At 39.9% G+C, this 19,139-nt stretch overlaps 1 protein-coding gene and 1 long non-coding RNA gene across 2 annotated transcripts in view; both read left to right on the top strand.

The window, feature by feature from the left end:
* The window catches only part of CD28 (CD28 molecule), a 49,257-nt gene extending 31,768 nt beyond the window's left edge, over window positions 1-17,489 (top strand). Inside the window, exon 4 of the mRNA XM_082397211.1 lies at window positions 1,615-17,489. Within this exon, the coding sequence (XP_082253337.1) occupies window positions 1,615-1,743 (129 nt within the window). The 3' untranslated portion in view covers window positions 1,744-17,489. The remainder of the gene's footprint in view (window positions 1-1,614) is intronic.
* The window catches only part of LOC309631132, a 372,959-nt gene that overhangs the window by 86,543 nt on the left and 267,277 nt on the right, over window positions 1-19,139 (top strand). The window lies entirely within an intron of this gene.

Genomic DNA, 19,139 nt, shown 5'->3' with positions numbered 1-19,139 from the left:
TAGCAGCGTCTCTGGCCTCTGCCCACTAGATGCCAGTAGCATTCATCCCAGTGTGACAACCCAAAGTGTCTTCAGATGTTGTAATATGTCCTCTGGGACAGAGGATAAGGGAGTTGGAGGTGTCAAGGATGAGGCTTGGGAGGTCTGGTATGGGCAACTGTGTATATGGTAGTGTCACTCACTGGGATGAGAAACACTGGAAAAGACCAGATTTTAGGGGAAGATCTTGAGTTTCTTTTTGGACATGTTGAGTTTAAAGTACCTTTGAGGTCTAGTCCAGAGATATAAATTTGGGTGAATAGGCGGCAATTGAAACTGTGAATGTGGATGAGGTTGCCTAGGGAGAGAGGATGGCATGAGTAGAGGAGAAGGCTTTGGACCAAACTGTGAGGAACTCTAACGCTGAACGGCTAGTTAGAGAAGAATGAGCTTGCAGAGGAGGCAAGGAGGGAGTGGCCACAGAGCGGCAGGATGAGAACTGGGATGGCAGCACCTCGCGGAAGGCAAAACAGAAGCATTTCAGAAGGGAACGGATAATCTAGAATGCTGCTGAGAGCTCAAAAGATGAGGTCTGAAAACATGTTAGTTTTATTTAGTGATATGGAGGTCCATTTTTTACCAACCTTTAACACTTACTCCTGCCTCTTTGATAAGGAAGGTGGGAAGGGCTCAGGTAGGAGTGCATGGAAATAAGGCCAGTCTTTGGTTTATTTATTCTGGTGTTCATGACATTCATGTCCAACGTATCAATATTTACTTATGCATCAGACCAGGCCTATGTGCCAAGAAATAGACTTTTTTTTTCATTCTAGAGAATTCTGAATCCAGAAATCTGGATGGCTTTCTACTTTTAGAATTTTTATGCGAGTTTTATCAAATATGTAAATTTTACCATCACACTGATTGAGAAAATATGTTCCTAACCCTCAGTCAAAACTTTGCTAAGATTCGTGGTGAGTATAACTCTTATTCTAGGGTTAGTATCACCCCTCATTCCTGGTAGAAATTCATCCAGAGAGAGCTGTGTCTGAGGGATGGAGATGAATGATGCTATTGTCTTTATGGAAATATACATACGTATAAAGGAATAGGACTGTATCTAGTTGTCTAGAACTGTAACATCCAATTAATTTGGACTCCACTGCTATGAAATTGTGACTATTCCAGACTCTGGAGGGCTGAAGGTCCTCTTTGGTTAATCATGAAAAAAAATGGCTTCTTGAGCAAATGACTAATACAAGAAGATTGCAATGGGGATGCTTAACCTTTTCAAAGGAGGAAGGGCCTTCAAGAATATTCACATATCAGCAGCAGATATGTTAATTAGACATGCTTTTGGAATTCAGTTCAAATGGCTGCATTGAGAGTAACAAGGGTGCATTTCTCTAAAATACTTTCTTTGATTCAGATTTTTCAGGTTAATTTGGAAGAGTCCAAAGTAGTTGGGTTTGATTGGTCATTATGCAAGTCCAAGGTGCTCAATGAATTCTGGTTTGTTCAGCTTCCTTTGACTGTCTGTGTTCTGAAGAGTTGCCCCCAAATCTTAGCACTCCTCCCAGATATCTCCCTCTGTGTCCCTGGCCCCCTTCTCAGTGACATTTCTCTTTTCTGCAGATGAAGAGTAAGAGAAACAGGATGCTTCAGAGTGACTACATGAACATGACACCTCGCAGGCCGGGGCCCACCCGAAAGCACTACCAGCCCTACGTGCCAGCACGGGACTTTGCAGCCTACCGTTCCTGACACGGACGCCTATCCAGATGCAAGCCGGCTGGCCCCTCTTCACCTGCTCAACACCATTGCTCTGGATAGGAAAGGACTGCCTCGTCTTCAGCCAGCCACCTTGGCCTCCTGTTAGGCCACCAATGCCAATTTTTCTTGAACAACTAGACCGAATAACATCATCTTGAGACTCTGAAATGAAGTTAAAGAATATTACTGTGGCAGACTCTTGTAGTGCCATGGCCCAAATTCAAACTCACCATGTATTTATTGACTTGACTGAGCGGTTAGGGTAGAAAACTGAAAGTGAGCGGATTCTGTTAGCCCTGACATCGGCTTCCAGTTCCACTCCTTTCTAACTCACCTGCATATTGCGGCCAAGTGAAGTGTGATATCGAAAGACTTTTTAGATGGAGAAGAAAAGGTTAGGAAATCATTCCCTTTGATTAAATGGGGGTTTAGGGTGGAGATAAGTTGGAATGGGGGAGGGAGTGGTGAGACATAAACATTTAAAAAACCCTTAAAACACTGTCTCTCACTCATGAAATGAGTCACTTAGTTCCTATTTAATGCTGTTTTATTTTAGTTTGTAAAGATGTAGACCTTCTTTTTGATGAATTCTGGTCCTATTTAGTCATTTTGACCAATGGAATCCCTTCAAAGCAATGGGAGGTAAACCAACTTGCTTTCCTTACTCCTTGTGATGGGAATTCAAGGTAGTCTTCACAATATGATTTCAAAAGAATAAAGTAGTCCTCCCACACCAAGGAAGAATGTGTCAGGAAATAAGGTCACTTGATGTCAAAATTATTTGAATACTATGAAGGGTTATTTGTTTAGCAGCTCATTTCAGTCGAATCATACAGGGGACTTTTCTGTTCCATGTATTTTAGGTTTGCTCAGTTGGTTTCTTTATTGTCTGAATGGAGATCTACAGCGGGATGCTGAGAGTGCATCTACTGGAGAAGTGATGATACTGTGAAAAAGGGATGTTAGTATCCATTAGAGTATGAGGGATGGGTCTCGAGAAACTTCTGAAGGGAACGACACAATTCTTGCCACGTGCCGCAGGGGTGGCCGGCATCTGGTAGGAGTTTTCTAGAAGACAGAAGGCAGAAGGAGAAATGGCGAGAGCTTCTTTCTGGGACTTTCTGTGCTTTAGGGCTCAGAGCTCCAGAACTCTGTGGTTCAGTTGCCTGTTTACCCTGGAGGTCCATCGACATGGAAAAGTGTTTGATGCTTTTGAGATAGCATCAAAGTTCTCAAGATACCAGGCAAGGCCAGACCCTGGAAACACCATGAATATTTTTCTGGCTCCAGTTTGGGTCAACTGGAGTATGTCTGGGGACCTTGAAGAATGATTTTACTGCTGCCCTTATAATTTGTTCAGTGCTTTGATTCATTCAGACGTTGGAGAAGTCTAGGTTTTAGAGGCAGATAGGCGTGGCTCAAGTACTATTGCTAGTTGGCCTCAGGCAAGTCACTGCCTTTCTAAGACTCTGATTCTTCAACTATAAAATGAAGATAATGATCACAAAGGTCTGTTCCTATACTATCATTTCCATGAGGGCATGTCTCAAGTTTGTCTTTTTTTTTTCTGCTTGTCCCTGGCACATAGTACCATGACTGACATATGTTAGCTATTATTATTATTGTCATATAGATAAACTATGTATAAAAATTAAACTGGGCAATGACCTGAGAAGGAAGAGACTATTATAACACAAATTTAAATTCACTACCCAGGGATGAGGTGCTACAAAATTTGAAATCCTCTAAACTCCCTCCCATTTCCTGTTTCAAAATATTTTAGCTTGTAATAAAATGTACAGCATTCTGCCTCTCACTTTTATGTATACAAAGAGGTCTTCTCTAATTTTTTTTTTTTTTTGTAACATGCGGAGGGGTAGAAATCTTATAATTCCGTTCAGGGGATATTGAACTTTGGTTGATTTTTAAATGGGCTTCCATTCCATGAATTAAATTATTTCAAAGAAGGTCAAACTTAGAAGTACTTGGGTGATGAAAACTGTTGAATTTATACTGACACATGTGCCAAATTGCCAGCCTCTTGGCATACAGAGTTCCTTAATCCAAGTTATCAGATTGAATTTGAAAAGGACAAAGCTGGAGAATTTTTAGAAAGGGCAATGACAAAAAATAAATTAAAAAATGGAAAGATTTGCTCTTTGGTAATAAATGGTTTTATTTTCTGATGGGAAAAATAGGTTTACTGAAGATGAATCATACTTTAGATTTTTCTTACTCACTCTGAACAGAACCAAAGTAGAAATGTTAACAGGGAAGTCCGTTTTCACTATTACTGTGAACCAAGAAATGGTTTAAGAACAGTGGTTGGAGCAATGCTTTTACAGTTTCAGATATGGCAATTATGAAGAAAACAATGCCATTTGCTGCTATTATTATAAGAGTCTTATAATTAATAGTGGTTCTATAATTTTTGATTGTGAGCTCACTTATTTGGGGATGAGCATACCAATTTAAAGAGACCAAGTATACATTATGTTCTGTGTTCAGTGATAAAATTACTGAACTACCATGTGCCTGTTTTTAAATTTGTGCTTTAATACTGTTTTTCAGAGCAGGTATGCTTCACTTTTGGTGATGAATCTGGAGAAAACCTGTTATTTAAAAAAGGTATGGGATAAACCCTTTTTATAAATCTCTAGTTTAGCCTTGAAAAAAAAATCCAGACTTTTAAATATTAGTTTCATTTCAAAGCAAAGTACACTTCTGGTTTGTTTGCTTGGCTTTAGTCGCAACTTCTCATCAGACCAATGGATTATATCTCTGAGATGTCAGGCTGGGCTTACCTGTGCATTCTGTGTGATGTAAATGGTCTATCAGAGAGATCAAACTTCAGCCTTGACTCCATCAATCCCTCAGGTTAACTAACTGAGCCACTAGTTCTCATGGCTAATTTAATGGGGATGTTGGTGGTTAAATGGATATCAGATCCCTCATCCTGGCCTTTTGTACTGCTGCACAGGAGCAACAGCAGGCCTGGGGATTGATCCCAAATTGTTAAATTTGACTACATGCTGGAGGTTGGAGATGGTGGCAATGATGAACCTAGAACCAAAATCATCACTGCTATAGACCTGTTACTACCCAGGTTTTGGTATCTGCAAGGGCACTTGAGGCTCAGTAAATCTCTTTCTTATAAGTATATACATACTTTCTGATATATTCCTCCTCAAATATCACAGGCATGTTCCAACCTCAGGGCCTTTACACATACTGTTTCCACTGTCTGGAATGCTCTTCCCCAGATATCTACCTGGCTTGCTCCTTCATTTCCTTCATGTCCCTGCTCAAGTGTCACCTTCTACCCTAGTAAAATCTCCCCAAGCCCCACCTACTTTCCTTGCTTGTTTGTTTTTCCATAACATTTCACCATTTCTTATACCTGACTTTTAAACTTATTTATTTGTTCACTGTCTAATTCCCCAAACTAGAATGTAAGCTCTAGGAGCGATTGAACTTTGTTTTGTTTATTGCCATATCTCCAGTGCCCAGAACAGTGCCTGGCATGTAACAAATATTTATCGACTGGATGAGTGAATTTCACATGCCTTTATGAATTAATGGTCAGTCTAAATGTACTAATCAGACTCTGAGAAGGAGAGAGTCAGTTCTGTTTTCCACTTTCCTATTAATAAGCTCAAAAATCCATTTTATTAGTGAGACAGGATGTAAAACATACACACAGCCAAGCCTGGTGAAAGAAAACCTGGTAGCTATAAGTTCATTTACATTTTAGAAATGTTTGTGCAGTGACGAAAACCAATACTGTTAGAGTCATCTTAAAAAGTCACACTAAATAAGCCACAGTTGAAATTAAGTTGATTTCCCATTGAAGTCCCTAACTTCCCTCTTAATGGAGTATTGACTATGTTTTAAACATGCCTTTAGTCTAAGACTTCTGAAAATGTTGCCTTTGTTGTTCAAATCCCATTCGACTACTAAACTGCTGCTCTTTCTTTTTTTTTTTCTCCCCTGGCCCCCAACAAATTCTATAAATGCTTTGCCTGGCTGTGATTCATAAAGAGCTCAAGGATGGGAATGCTGGGGACAGACAATTTCAGATTCTTCACCTGTCATGCTCTTGTCATAACTGAACACGCTAATGGCTTGCAATAGTTTAAAAATAAAAGAACAACGACAAACAAAATTGTGGCATTTGGAGCAAGTTGAAAATTCAAATCAGGCATATCAATCATCACACTCACACACACACATACACACACACACACACACTGCTATCCTCTTGTGGGTAGGGAAAGGCCCTTGAACAAGAGACACAAGAGCTGGTCTGATACTTCACGTAATAACTCCTATTACTTCATTGCAAATTGTGCTTTGAGTGTGGCCTGAAGTCACATAGGTGTGTTATGAGTTCATCTCCAAACGGACTATTTTCTTCGTTGAAATGGAGCTCATTGAACTTAATAAAGATAACCAAAACCTGTTACTCCAAGAAAGACTTAGCTCATGAGTTTGATTGGACAAACCAAATCAACTGGAGAAGGATAAGTTGGTAAAAACTCCGGCATTAAACGTATCGGCTCAATAAGCACTCCTTTATTGGGCTAATATAAATAGTGTAACCTAGTTCTGTGAGAAGGTTCTAGCACCTTGAAACTCAAGTGCAAAATGAAATAAAATGCAAACTTCGCGACTTCACCTAACAGACCTCCCACCACGTTCTAACTTCATAACTAGGTGAAGAGTGTAATTTGCTGCAGCCCTGAATTCACTTTTTTAAATCCAGTCTGATAAAAGAGATTGATTCCTTTTAAAGCAGTACACTTTCTCCTCTCTCCCCTTGTCTGGAACAGAGATAATGGATGAGTGAGAAAAATCAAAGAAAATTCTGGATCCATCATAATGGGGGCCCTGACCACCACCCTAAGCAGCAGCAAATGGGATGGTCTGGGAGTCACACCAGAAACTTGTTTGTTACCTTATCTGTATCTCTTTAGCTGAGGCACTAACTCTTGGCTTTTCAATAGTGGTGCTCAGAAGAAGTCTGGTTCTTCTGGAATGAATCTGAGTGGGTGGACCTCCCAACTTTCTCTAATTTGGCATCCCAAAGGAATGAGCGCTTTCCGCTTGAAGATTCCCAGGCTCTCAGCACTTAGAGACCCAGGCCACTGTCCAGGGAAGAATGGAGCACACTTCCTCAGTGTGCCTTTTGTTCTTTTCAGGGTATGGACACTGGGTTCCACGCTTGAAAAACACTAAGGATTAAATATGGATGACCCAAGAATATTTCATCTGTTCTGAGCTGACCTCATTATTGAGGCCACTCTAAAGGCCAGAATGTGTACTTCCCAAGCCCATTTCCTTATCTTATTTGCCTGTGTAAACTCAGTGAAAAGTTTTGGAATACTGGGAATTCTAGGGGACAAAAAGTCACAGAAAGGTGAATTTATCTTCGAGTAGGGGTGGATCGGATTCTACTTACACTTCAACTGGCATAGCTATCTCAATGACAGATTGAAACACTCCTCTGGCTCCAAAGAACAAATTGTGAGAGCTGGGTGGAAATGTCAGTTGAGACAGAAGAGCAGCAAACAGCTTTGTTTTCCTATAGTTGTGGTTTTGCTTGGTGATGATGACACACGACGATGAAAATGTGCAGCATGAACTCCAGTTGTTATCTGAGTGAGCATCTCTGCCAACACTGAAGGATATGTGTGGGTGTCACCTGCAAGCACACACAGAGAGAGAGAGAGAGAGAGGCCCTGGTTCGGAAAAAAGAGCCAGTTAATCAAAGATCAACAGTGACAAGTGGTGCTGTTTATTTCGTGAGGTTCAGATTTGATTTCCTTCCCCTCATTAATCTCCAAGTCTGAAGTTAGTCTCTGGACTCAATAGACGAGTGTCTGGTGACTGAGGAAGGGAGTGGGACAAGGTGGGCTTGAACGGGCATCATGGCCGTCACTGTAGTTACGTAGTCATTTCTTAGTCTCCTGGGCACGCACTTAGCATTTGATATGTTAGCTTCCAAAACGTGCATTTCTACTACCTTTTAAGAATCGTGACATATTATACAAGGGTAGACAAATCGTTGTACTTGGGGTCCCTTTTGCACTCCTAACCCTATGCAACTCTTGCTTCACTTGTTTTATGTTTCTTCCTACTCCCTTCCTTTTCATTCACTGAATAACTATTTAATGAGCACCTGCCCAGCTCTAAGAAGTGGCCTAGGATGGAGATGTGGCAGCAAGCAACACGGTGTTATTATCTCCACACTCACCAAGTGCAGAGTGTACACGTTTTATGTCCCTTCTTTTTTTTAATACCCTAATCCTCAGGGTAATCACTTAGTCTTAATTATGGGTTCAGACTGGAATGTGGCTATTTGATAGCCCTTGTCTTATTGGTTTGCCTGAAATTTATTTTTTGAGATGTTCTTATCTACCATCTCTAACATGTTTAATGTCTTAGCTTAGGATTGACAACTTTTTTCTGGAAAGGGCCAGATAGTAAATATTTTAGGCTTTGTGACCGTACGGTTTCTTGCAGCTACTCAATTCTGCCATTGGAGTGCAAAGCCAGCCACAGACAATATGGAAACAAATGAACATGTCTGTGTTCCCATCAACCTTTATTTGTGAATATTTGAATTTCATGTAACTTTTACACATTACACAATATTAGTATTCTTTTGACTTTTTTCCCCAACCATTCACAATGTAAAAACCCATTCTTAGCTCATGGGCTGCTCAAAGGCAGACGGTGGGCTGGATTTGGGCTGCAGGCTGCAGTTTGCTGCAGTTTGCTGGCTTGGGCTTGGACCCAAGCCACAGTTTTAGCTAGAAGCTTGTCTTTGAGTTCCAGCCACCATTTACACTGGTAGGGCTGGAAGGAATCAGTTTGGCTGTGTGACTATGTGTGAACTTGGGAGTTGTGTACCTGGCTGTCATTTTATGGGTGACCAAGAGTGACCCCTCTGAAATCCAAACTAAGGCTCAGCATTTCCCAGGGTAATTGGTGAAATCACTTTTACTCAGATAAGAAAGGCACTGACCCTACCCTTACCATTCCTTCACCTCCATTCCCCACTCCTGTCTACAGCTGCTGGTTACACCCAAGGAACAAATAGTCCTTGGAAGGAGCCCAGCCTATGTGGGCACCCTGAGCCACACACCCATTCACACCATCCGAGCAATTTAAAAATAGGGCCAAATGTAGCATTTAGCCTGATCTGTCCAGCCAAGATGAGGAAATTGCCTCTAAAAGGTCAGATGATTAAGATTATTGTGCCAACAGTTGAGGATACCAGTAATGAAAAAAGATTTTGGTAGAGTGGATTTATTCTGACTTTGTACATGGCATTCAAGTTCTGGGTCTGGGTGAACAACCTCAGGAATTCCAAATTTTTCTCCTCCAGCATGCATGGCCACTGTGTACATTTATGTGTTGTGTGCCCTGAGCAAGGGCCCCTAGCCAAGGGGACGAGGGGGCTGAAATCCAGTCAGGATCCCCTTCTTAAGCTACTCTCCTGGAAAAGCTATGCCCACCTGGAGAGGGTGCCTTTCTCCAATGCCCACACCTATGAGCTATTGAGGTGCTGACAGAATGCCTACCTTTCTGCCACTTGATTACTGAGCTCTTTATAGAATAAGTTAGATACTCATTTTCAAAACAGGAATTATCCAGGATGAATAATAGTTAAAATAAAATAAAACAAAAACATAGAATTGTTCTTAATACCATCACAATTTCTCTCTGGGTTCCCTTCTTTAGTCTTCTCTTTCCTGCATTTCTGCACACTTTAATTCAGTTAGTTGGTTTTTCCTGACATGCATCTGGTGGGGTTGTCTTTTAGGAGTAATGTGAGAAGAAACTTCCTGGCTCAGATCTCCAAGGAAAACAAATAAGTTTTTGTGTCCTGGAGAATACCAGGTTTGGGGTTAGTTCTTAGGATGTCCCTGGAATTTTTGAGTTAATGGCAGAGTCTTCTCTTATTTCGTAGTTATCAGTACATGGAGGGGCTAGACTAAATAACCTCAAGTCTAATTCCTATAATAGTTTTCAAATTTGTTATTATAACTCTTCCAGGATAATCGTCCCAAAATAAATGCCATTGTTTTGGGTTTTCTCCCATCATCACATTCCCAAATTTTACAGACATAAGTATTTTATGTTTGATATTTGTCAATCAGGATTGTTGGAATAAATCTACCATTTCCTATAACTCTGTTTTTTTGTTTGTTTTCTTTTTCCTTTTTTTTTGGCTGCACAGCACAGCTTGTGGGATCTTAGCGGGGCTCTGGCAGCGAGAGGGCCAAGTCCTAACCACTGGGCCATCAGGGAATTCCCCTGTAACTCTTAAATTCAATACTTTATCCAAATTGTTTCCATTACTTTCTCTTAAGAAAATTTTATTTGTAAGTTTAGGCTAGAAATCTTGCAAATGTTGTGGAACTTGGGTGAATTTAATTTGAAAGTCACCTTCACATTATGGCATGAGAAACTATTACATCATTTTTAAAGTTTGGTGTTTTCCAAATAATAAATTTAGTGATGACATAAACTTTGCTTTATTGAGTCTTCCATAAGTGAACTATATCTTGAATATGATAGGTACTCAGAACATCTTAACTGAATGAATAAGTGGATGGATGAATGAATATCTTTCTTTAGATAAATATCTGCAAGCTGTTTTGGTCTAACTAAGTACTATAAAAAGACTTGGGAAAAGTGAGGGCTACTGATAAAGATTTACCATTTCCTAAATTGTTGAAACGGATTGTATGAATACACATTTTAAGACACTGTTCAGACATTCAGAAGCAAAAGCTGTTTACCCTTCCTTGGCAACAAACAGAACTCTAATTGTGTTCACTTATCTACCCGCCATGTGTTTCTAAGGAGTCCCAGGGAGCAGATAATGATTGGTTTAAACCAGAAGAGCAGTCCTAGCTTTCTCATCAGTGATTGTTTTAAGTGTGGACATGTTACAAAATTCTGACCAATAGCCCTGAGAGTTTGTTCTGAGGGGCCTCTGGAGAAGTTTCTCAGTACTCTTAGAAAGAGATCTATGAAAATGAACAGTTTCTTTTCTGCTCCAGAGTGTTGTGTTTGCAGGTGGCATCTGGACAGCCGTCTTTGGACCATGAGGGGAGTTAGCCTGAGATGAACATGCTGGTGTAGGCAGAGCAGAAAGAGGGAAGGAACCTGGGTCTTGAAGACATTGTTGGGCTGCAGATTGAACTAACACTAAAACTGTTCTTCCTTCAACTTCCTGTCATATGAGACAATGCATAGCTTTATTATTTAAGCCATTCTGAGTTGGATGTTCTATTGCATGAAGCTTAAAGCATTCTAACTGGTAACTCCTTCTTCACATTTATTGATGTGTATAAATACTCATGAATTATGTTACTTGAGGATACAAAGAACTTGCCTGAATATCTTGTCCTATTGACATGTTCAAATTAGTCGCTGATAACTTGGACTAAATAAGTGCTATAACTACACTTGGAACAGTATCCATAGTTACTGATACATTGAATCTGGGCCACTGGCTTCTTTGAACACATTGCCTCTTAAGGGTGCTATAGACCATAGAACAGCAGAAAATTCAAGGCCCACGCAAGAGATCATAAAGACTTTACCTTCTTTTCCCTCTGTTACATGAATTTATGAGAAGGAACACCTCCTGGAAGGAGCCTGGGGAACTTATAGTCATATTTTGAATTAAAATATATATGTGAAAAATGGGAACAATGGCTTACTTCCCTGCAGTATAGGATACCACACACCAGTAAAGTCTTTCAATATTCTTCTAGCTGAGTGGTCTCTTTTACCCCTGTGTTCCCAAATGCCACCTTAAACTGCAGGGGCCAATAGGAAAGATAGGTCTTAGTAGGTATAAAATAATGAATATTTGAAAAAATATTAAATTTTAAAATTCAAAATATACTTATAATAAAAAATGTAAATTTAAAAAATCACATTGTTAATTTAGATCAGCGGCTTAAGTGTTTTCTTTAAGTAGCAGAATCCTTCCTCATTTTTCTTCTAATGAAATCTTATCAGAAGGTCAAAGTAGGTATACCGGGCCTGGACCCTTATCCTTTCAATCTCTCTTAGCTTCTGGTAGTGGTTCCCCAGGCAACACTGATCTTCTTTGGGGTTCCTGTTCAATGAGACAACTTATCTATATTCGTTGTCATTCTTAGTCTCAATTGAGATTGTGCCTTGATCTCAAATGGCCAGAAAATAATCTCTAGAGAAATGAGTTTCAGGATTATTTATAGGTGAATCTTCTCCTTCACATCTATGCAAACAGATTTGGCTTTTGTAATAATTTCTTTATTCTTAATTAAAATGCCACTTTTTTTTTTTTTGCATTTTTCCACATGTAGTTTCTCTTCATCTAGAAAAATAATTTACTCTAAAATGAAAATACTTCAAATTTCTTTTAAAAATAAAACATCCACATTTAGATCTCTTTATTTTTATAATGAATAATAAACAATAGTTCATACCAAATAACTAATCAGAACAAGTATAGAAATAATTTCTTTTTCTAACAAAGACCACAATTTGTTCTTTATTTGAGGATTTTCTACTGTTTCACATAATTATTCTAATGTATCATCTATTTTAGACTTAGTTAAGTCTAATTGCTTTAGTGTAATAGTATTTAGTGGGCATTCTTATCATGTGTTCAAAGCAGTTATAAGGTCAGATTTGCTATGTGTTTCATCAAGATTTCTGTCTTTTACCAGATCCGTAAAATATTGTGTGTAATCTTCGAGTTCTTCCAAAGAATGTCATTACTTGCAGCACATTCGAACTCACAACTCACAGTGCCAAGTATAAACAGTGAGACATATGTGACTTCTCTATTTTTGGCCAAAATTCTGGCTTGTATACATTTTTCTTTTCAACCATGTTAATGTCATTTTCATAGGCTTTCCTTTGACAGTTAAAAAAAAACAAAATAAAACGAAAATTGTTTAACTTTTTCAAGATTTAAACAAACAGTATTAAAATTTTAATAAATATTATAGAATTTGCAATTCTACCATCTAAAGTCTATTTAGCTGCCCACATAAACGTGATGGACACTAAGATGTGCAATCCAGATTCCCTGCAGAACTGAGGCCTCATTTCTGCAGCTGCTGCAGTGTTTGCTTCTGATGGCTCTCTCTCCGGGAATTGCTCTCTGCTGAAGGGACCTGCCTCACCCTAGGTTATGCCTTCTCCCTGGGAGCTGCCTTTGTTCAGTGGTAGGTCAGTTTTGAGGTGCTACCACTGGGATAATTCTGAAGGGCCAACCATCCCTGATCCGAAGCTTCCAGTAGTATTGACAGAGGCTCTGCATCAACAACCGCATCAAAGTTCAATTTCTCCCTGTTGCCCAATCCTGCTTCCCTCACTGACCCTCCCCACTGAGTGTTTTTTCCCTGTAAAACTCTAATAAATTTCAGTCTCAGAGTTTGGTCCCAGGAAACCTAACCTATGATAGTAAAAAATCAGCATCAATTTTCATGCATGATGTCTAGGTTTACAGATATACATATTTTGGATCATTTAAATTGCTTAATATTGCAAAATGTTCCAAAATATCATGTGGAACTATTGCAAACACTGTGCTAATTTGTGAGCACCTCTGGAGCCACAAATCGGAACCCAAAGAGAAGCAAGAAAAAGGATGTTTGGCAGTAGTGGGAAGTGATATCTTCTCATAAAAGAATCTATTGCATTCATGCTATCTGAGAGGAAGAATTTAAAAGGCTAATTTTTCTTTTCCTTTGATGGAAAGTTCCTGGCACTCAATCCTCCCCAAACGTGGAAGCAGTGTTTGTGTCTGAGATTGGCAGAGATGCAGCCTACAACCTTCATGGCATTTGGAGGTGGTCACCCAGTATTTTGAGGTCATAGGATAAGAGATGTGGAAGAGCATTTTTGGGAGCCTGATATGCAGGATTCTAATGATAGAAGGCTTTTTCCTGTGGGGATCTCAGAGTGAGAAGAAAACACAGAACCCTGGAGAACACCAACAGCTAAGAAAGGAACTGAGGGAGGTAAGCCTGAAAAGACCTAGAAGGAACAGCCAGAGAGGAAGAGAGTAGAATTGTTAGGTTGAACCATGTAAAACTGCTGATATTTGGCCTTTTTAGAAAAATTAATAGATGAGTTTTTAAAGAGCAGTTTTAAGTTCACTGCAAGATTGAGTGAAAGTACAACTAGTTCCCTTATACTCTCTCCGTGCCCTCATCACACCCCAGACAGCCTCCCGCACATCAAATCTCCCACCCAAGTGGTACATTTATTACAATCAATGAACCACCATCAGCACATCATTACCAACCAAATCCATAGTTCATATTAGGCTTCACTCTTGGTGGTGTACGTTCCACAGATTTTGACAAATGTACAGTGATGTGCATTCATCATTATAATATCATACGGATAGTTTCACTTCCCTAAAAATTCCCTGTTGTTCCACCTACTCATCCTTTCTTCCTCCAAATCTTGACTATTTGACCGTTTTTGATTTACACAAACTGTTACTTCATATAGTTTAATGTAAAGAAGAGAAAGGAGAAGAAAATTCTAAGTTCGAGAGTGTGGTCAACAGTGTCCGTTAGGTAAGTGAGGTGAGGGATGAAATCAGCTCTATGGATTTAGCAACTAAGACCTTGGCAAGAGTAGTTGCAGTGAGCTGGTGGGACTAGAAGTGAGGTCCTAGCAGGGAAAATTGTGATCAGACAGTGAAGAAAAGGAGGTCAAGAGAGTTGAACTTATGGCAAGAAGTTTCCTTGTGAAGAGAAACTTCTTGGCACCTGAGCTCCGTTATTGGTCTGGGAGCTCCTTGATGGCATCTCCAAAGTCCGGCACACGATGTAGTAACTGGGCCATGGCAGGCTCACAGATATTTGTTGATTGGAGAGCAAGAGAAAAATAATAAGATAAAGGAAAGTTTTGTTTTTGTTAGAAGGCAAAGATTTAAGCTGTCTAAGGAAAGAGGGCATCTAGTAGCAATGGAGAAATGAAAGCTGAAGGAATAAGAAAATAATAGATGGTAAAGATCCTTGAGCAATGAGGTGGGGTGGTAGTGTTGGGGAAGGTGAGAGAGTAGAGGGTTGGAAGGAGGAGCAATGAATCTTGGTCTGGAGAGGAATGCTGGTCTCCTTCTCATCCATACACATATGTGCAGAGTGCACTGAGCACCCATTATTTTTAGAGTGTGGGGAAAGGCCATTGCATTCAGCTGCTCCCGACTTTTTTGCTGCACTATGCGCTGAATGGAAAGGAATGGACTATGGGGGATTTGTTTCCTGCAAAGCAAGCTCTTCTATTCTTCTCTTGGTGCAAAATGCACAGGGTGACTTGATATTAGAGGGGCAAAGACAAATCATCAGAGCTTGCACTATATTCCTTTTATGTGTGGGCAGAGCAGTTGAGCCTTGCCTACATGGGATCAATTGGTTCTGTGAAGTTTGTTGCCTACACCTACAAATAGTGCCCAAATGTATGAGTGCTCTCTCTGTACCCCTGCTCCCATTCTGTTATCTACATATCTGTTGGTATGTAACAAACCATCCCAAACTTAATGGCACACAACAACAACAATATATTATTACTATCTCTTACAGTTTGCTGGTTGACTGGGCTCAATTTGGTAATCCTCACTTGGGTCTCTGGAGCCTCTTGAAAGCCTCTTCAGAGTCTGGCAGCCAATGTTGGCTTCCAGTTAGGGTTTCAGAGGATGCTGTTAGCTGGAGGCTGTTGGCCTACATAGAGCTTATCCATCTGGTCTGGGATTCCTAATAGTATGGCAGCTGGGGTCCAAGGGCAAAGATCCCTTGAGAGATCCAGGCAGAAGCAGTTTGCCTTAGAAATTAGTGAAGTGAGTCACTAAGACCAACCCATATTGAAAGGGAGGAGAATTAGACTCTATCTCAAGATGGAAGGAGGGGCAAAGAATTTTTAAATAACCATATCCCAAATCAACAACAATGCAATGAAACAAAGCAAAGTGGATAGGTTATAGAATTTAGAATCAGGAGACTTAACCTGGTGACTAATTTGCTATGCAAGATCACTTAACACTCTCCATAGCCTTAGAAGCTTGGAGGTAGAGATGTCAAAAGACAATATAAAAGTCAACGTTTGCTGGAAACCCTTCATGAATATTCAGCATCTCATATAATGTCTAAATTCCTTTCAAATGGCATGTATATATTTATAGCTTTCACATACTGGCATTCGAGAAGCAAACATTTGAAGCTTCAGTCATAATATTATGGTCCATGTTTAGAGAATGCTTATAAATATCAAGTCCATAACATGTGCATTGTATACATGGTTTTATCCAATCTTCACAACTCTTCTATGCACTTGGCTTTATTATTATTTTGTTTATTTTGTAGGCAATGAAACTCAGACTTAGAGAATTTAAGTGACTTGTCAAGGATTCAAACTCAGGGAATTTATTTCCAGAGCCCCATTTTTAATCATTTTGCTTTATATAGTCTCTTTCTTTCAACTTGTTGAGAACCATCAGGGCCCAGGTCTTATGGTAATTTGCAATTGTTCTTAGACGTGAATATGAAATTTTTGCCCATGAGGTTCATCTGTGGAGGCAGTCACTTACCCAGAGAATGAGCTCTGCTAAGAGCATGCCAGGGCAGATATCCTCTTCTTGTGAGGGTATCTTTGTTCCTTTACTGAGAAGGAGCCTGAAAATGAAGATAACTGGTAGAGCTGATGTTGAAAATAAAGAGGTCAGGACTCTTTTAGTTGCAAATGACAGAAACATGACTTCACCTAGTGCAAGTAGAAAAAAAAGGGGGATTTAGCAGCTCATGTATGTAGGGTAGGGAGAAGACAATGGAACCAGGACCCCCATGTTCCTAGGACTTTATTCAACCTCTTGCTTCTGCGTCTTTCTAGATGTAATCTCCATTCTCTCATTCTCTTTCCTCCTCAAGATTTTCAGCCTGAAAAATTTCAGGGAATTGTTCTGACTTGCTTAGCTTGGATCAAGTGTCAATAGGAAGGGGGTCTTTGCTGGAGGAAGGGAATCAGAGGACAGGTATGGTTTCTGGAGATATCATTGTCAGCTGAGCTGCCACCCTATTTGTGTCTAACACAGGTCTAAGAAATTCTAGTTCTTCAAAAGAAAATAAAAATTTTGGAATGTCACATTAGCTTATTTACTAGCAAAGTTTCATGAATCCTCCTCCATCTTTTTTTTTTTTTTGCTGTGTAAGATGTATTGTAGACTTGCTCATATTACATATGTGAGCCACCAACAAATTCAAGTGTTCTTAATTTTTGATGGGTCATGGACCCTTTTAGGAATCTTTTAAAAGTTATGAATTTTTTTTCCCAGAAAAAAAGCACATACACACAAAAGGTTGTCTCTTGTTTTATGGTGTTTATTGTAGTTCTTGGACCTGTGGAGAAGTACTCCTAAAGAAGACAGTGCAAAAGCTGCATTTTAAGAAGGAAAATTGGGGCTTCCCTGGTGGCGCAGTGGTTGAGAATCTGCCTGCCAATGCAGGGAACACGGGTTCGAGCCCTGGTCTGGGAAGATCCCACATGCCGCGGAGCGACTGGGCCCGTGAGCCACAGTTACTGAGCCTGCGCGTCTGGAGCCTGTGCTCCGCAACGGGAGAGCCCGCGAGAGTGAGAGGCCCGCGCACCGCGATGAAGAGTGGCCCCCGCTTGCCGCAACTAGAGAAAGCCCTCGCACAGAAACGAAGACCCAGTATGGAGGTTCCTTAAAAAACTACAAATAGAACTACCATACGACCCAGCAATCCCACTACTGGGCATATACCCTGAGAAAACCATAGGTCAAAAAGTGTCATGTACCACAATGTTCATTGCAGCTCTATTTACAATAGCCAGGACCTGGAAGCAACCTAAATGTCCATCGACAGATGAATGGATAAAGAAGATGTGGCACATATATACAATGGAATATTACTCAGCCATAAAAAGAAATGAAATGGAGGTATTTGTAATGAGGTGGATGGAGTTAGAGTCTGTCATACAGAGTGAAGTAAGTCAGAAAGAGAAAAACAAATACAGTATGCTAACACATATATACGGAATCTAAGGAAAAAAAAAAAAGGCCATGAAGAACCTAGTGGCAAGACGGGAATAAAGACACAGACCTACTAGAGAATGGACTTGAGGATATGGGGAGGGGGTGGGGTGAGATGTGACAGGGTAAGAGAGTGTCATGGACATATATACACTACCAAATGTAAAATAGATAGCTAGTGGGAAGCAGCCGCATAGCACAGGGAGATCAGGTCGGTGCTTTGTGACCACCTAGAGGGGTGGGATGGGGAGGGTGGGAGGGAGGGAGATGCAAGAGGGAAGAGAAATGGGAACATATTGTATATGTATAACTGATTCACTTTGTTATAAAGCAGAAGCTAACACACTATTGTAAGGCAATTATACTTCAATAAAGATGTTTAAAAAAAAAAAAGAAAAAAAAAAAAAGAAACGAAGACCCAACACAGCCATAAAAAAAAATATATATATATATATATATATAAAACCCAGATCCTCAAAAAAAAAAAAAAAAAAAAAAGAAGGAAAATTGTATGTCATGGTGTTTGTGACTTTGGGCATCTTTACAATTCTCAAGGGATCTATTGTTGTTTGTCCTAGGAATGTGTATTCTTGAACTCATCCTCATGATGAATCAATTCATAGGAGGATATACAAGTCTGAAGTCATTTCTGTCCAAAGAAAAATTCAGTTAATTGCTTGTATATTTCCAGAAATCATGTGTCTGACATACTGTAAACAAGATACTTGAATATTATATTTGACCATGAATTTGTTTTCAGTCTTCAAAACCTTCTGGGTAGAAAAGCATTAGATGAGTTTCATTTTTTTGTGGCCCAGAGATGTAGAATGAGGACCAATGAGTTGAAATCCTAGAGGAACCAATTTAAATTCAGCAACATGATTGAAACCTCTGTCCCTTTCATTCCAAAATGGCAGAAGATATATGTTTAAGGCAAGAATGAGGTGCTTTGCTTGGGCTCAGGAAGGGTGATCTCTTTAAAATGTGGGACCAGGATGCTGGTCCTCAAATTCCTCATCCCAATCCAAAGTGTTAGGGGGAAGACGCCTGATCTATTAATGGGCACATGGCTCCCAAAGAGTATCCACCTATTTGACATCAGAGCTTTGGTTAACAACATCTTATAAGAGGGACAAATAGCCAGTATCTCCTAAACACCACTTCCAAACTTCCTAAGATGGCAGTATGGGGAAATAATGATTCCTTGCTTTAATTCACACTGCCTTTTCTCCTCCCATCCATCCACACAGGAAAGGCTGGAGAGTGAAACTTCTTTGAACTTTGAACTTTGAACTAGTGAAGCTTC

Source organism: Balaenoptera borealis, assembly GCF_965194805.1.
Source record: "Balaenoptera borealis genome assembly, chromosome: 6".
In the NCBI taxonomy this organism is placed as follows: domain Eukaryota; kingdom Metazoa; phylum Chordata; class Mammalia; order Artiodactyla; family Balaenopteridae; genus Balaenoptera; species Balaenoptera borealis.
The sequence above is the reverse complement of the archived record's forward strand: the minus strand, read 5'-3'. Positions and strand labels throughout refer to the sequence as shown.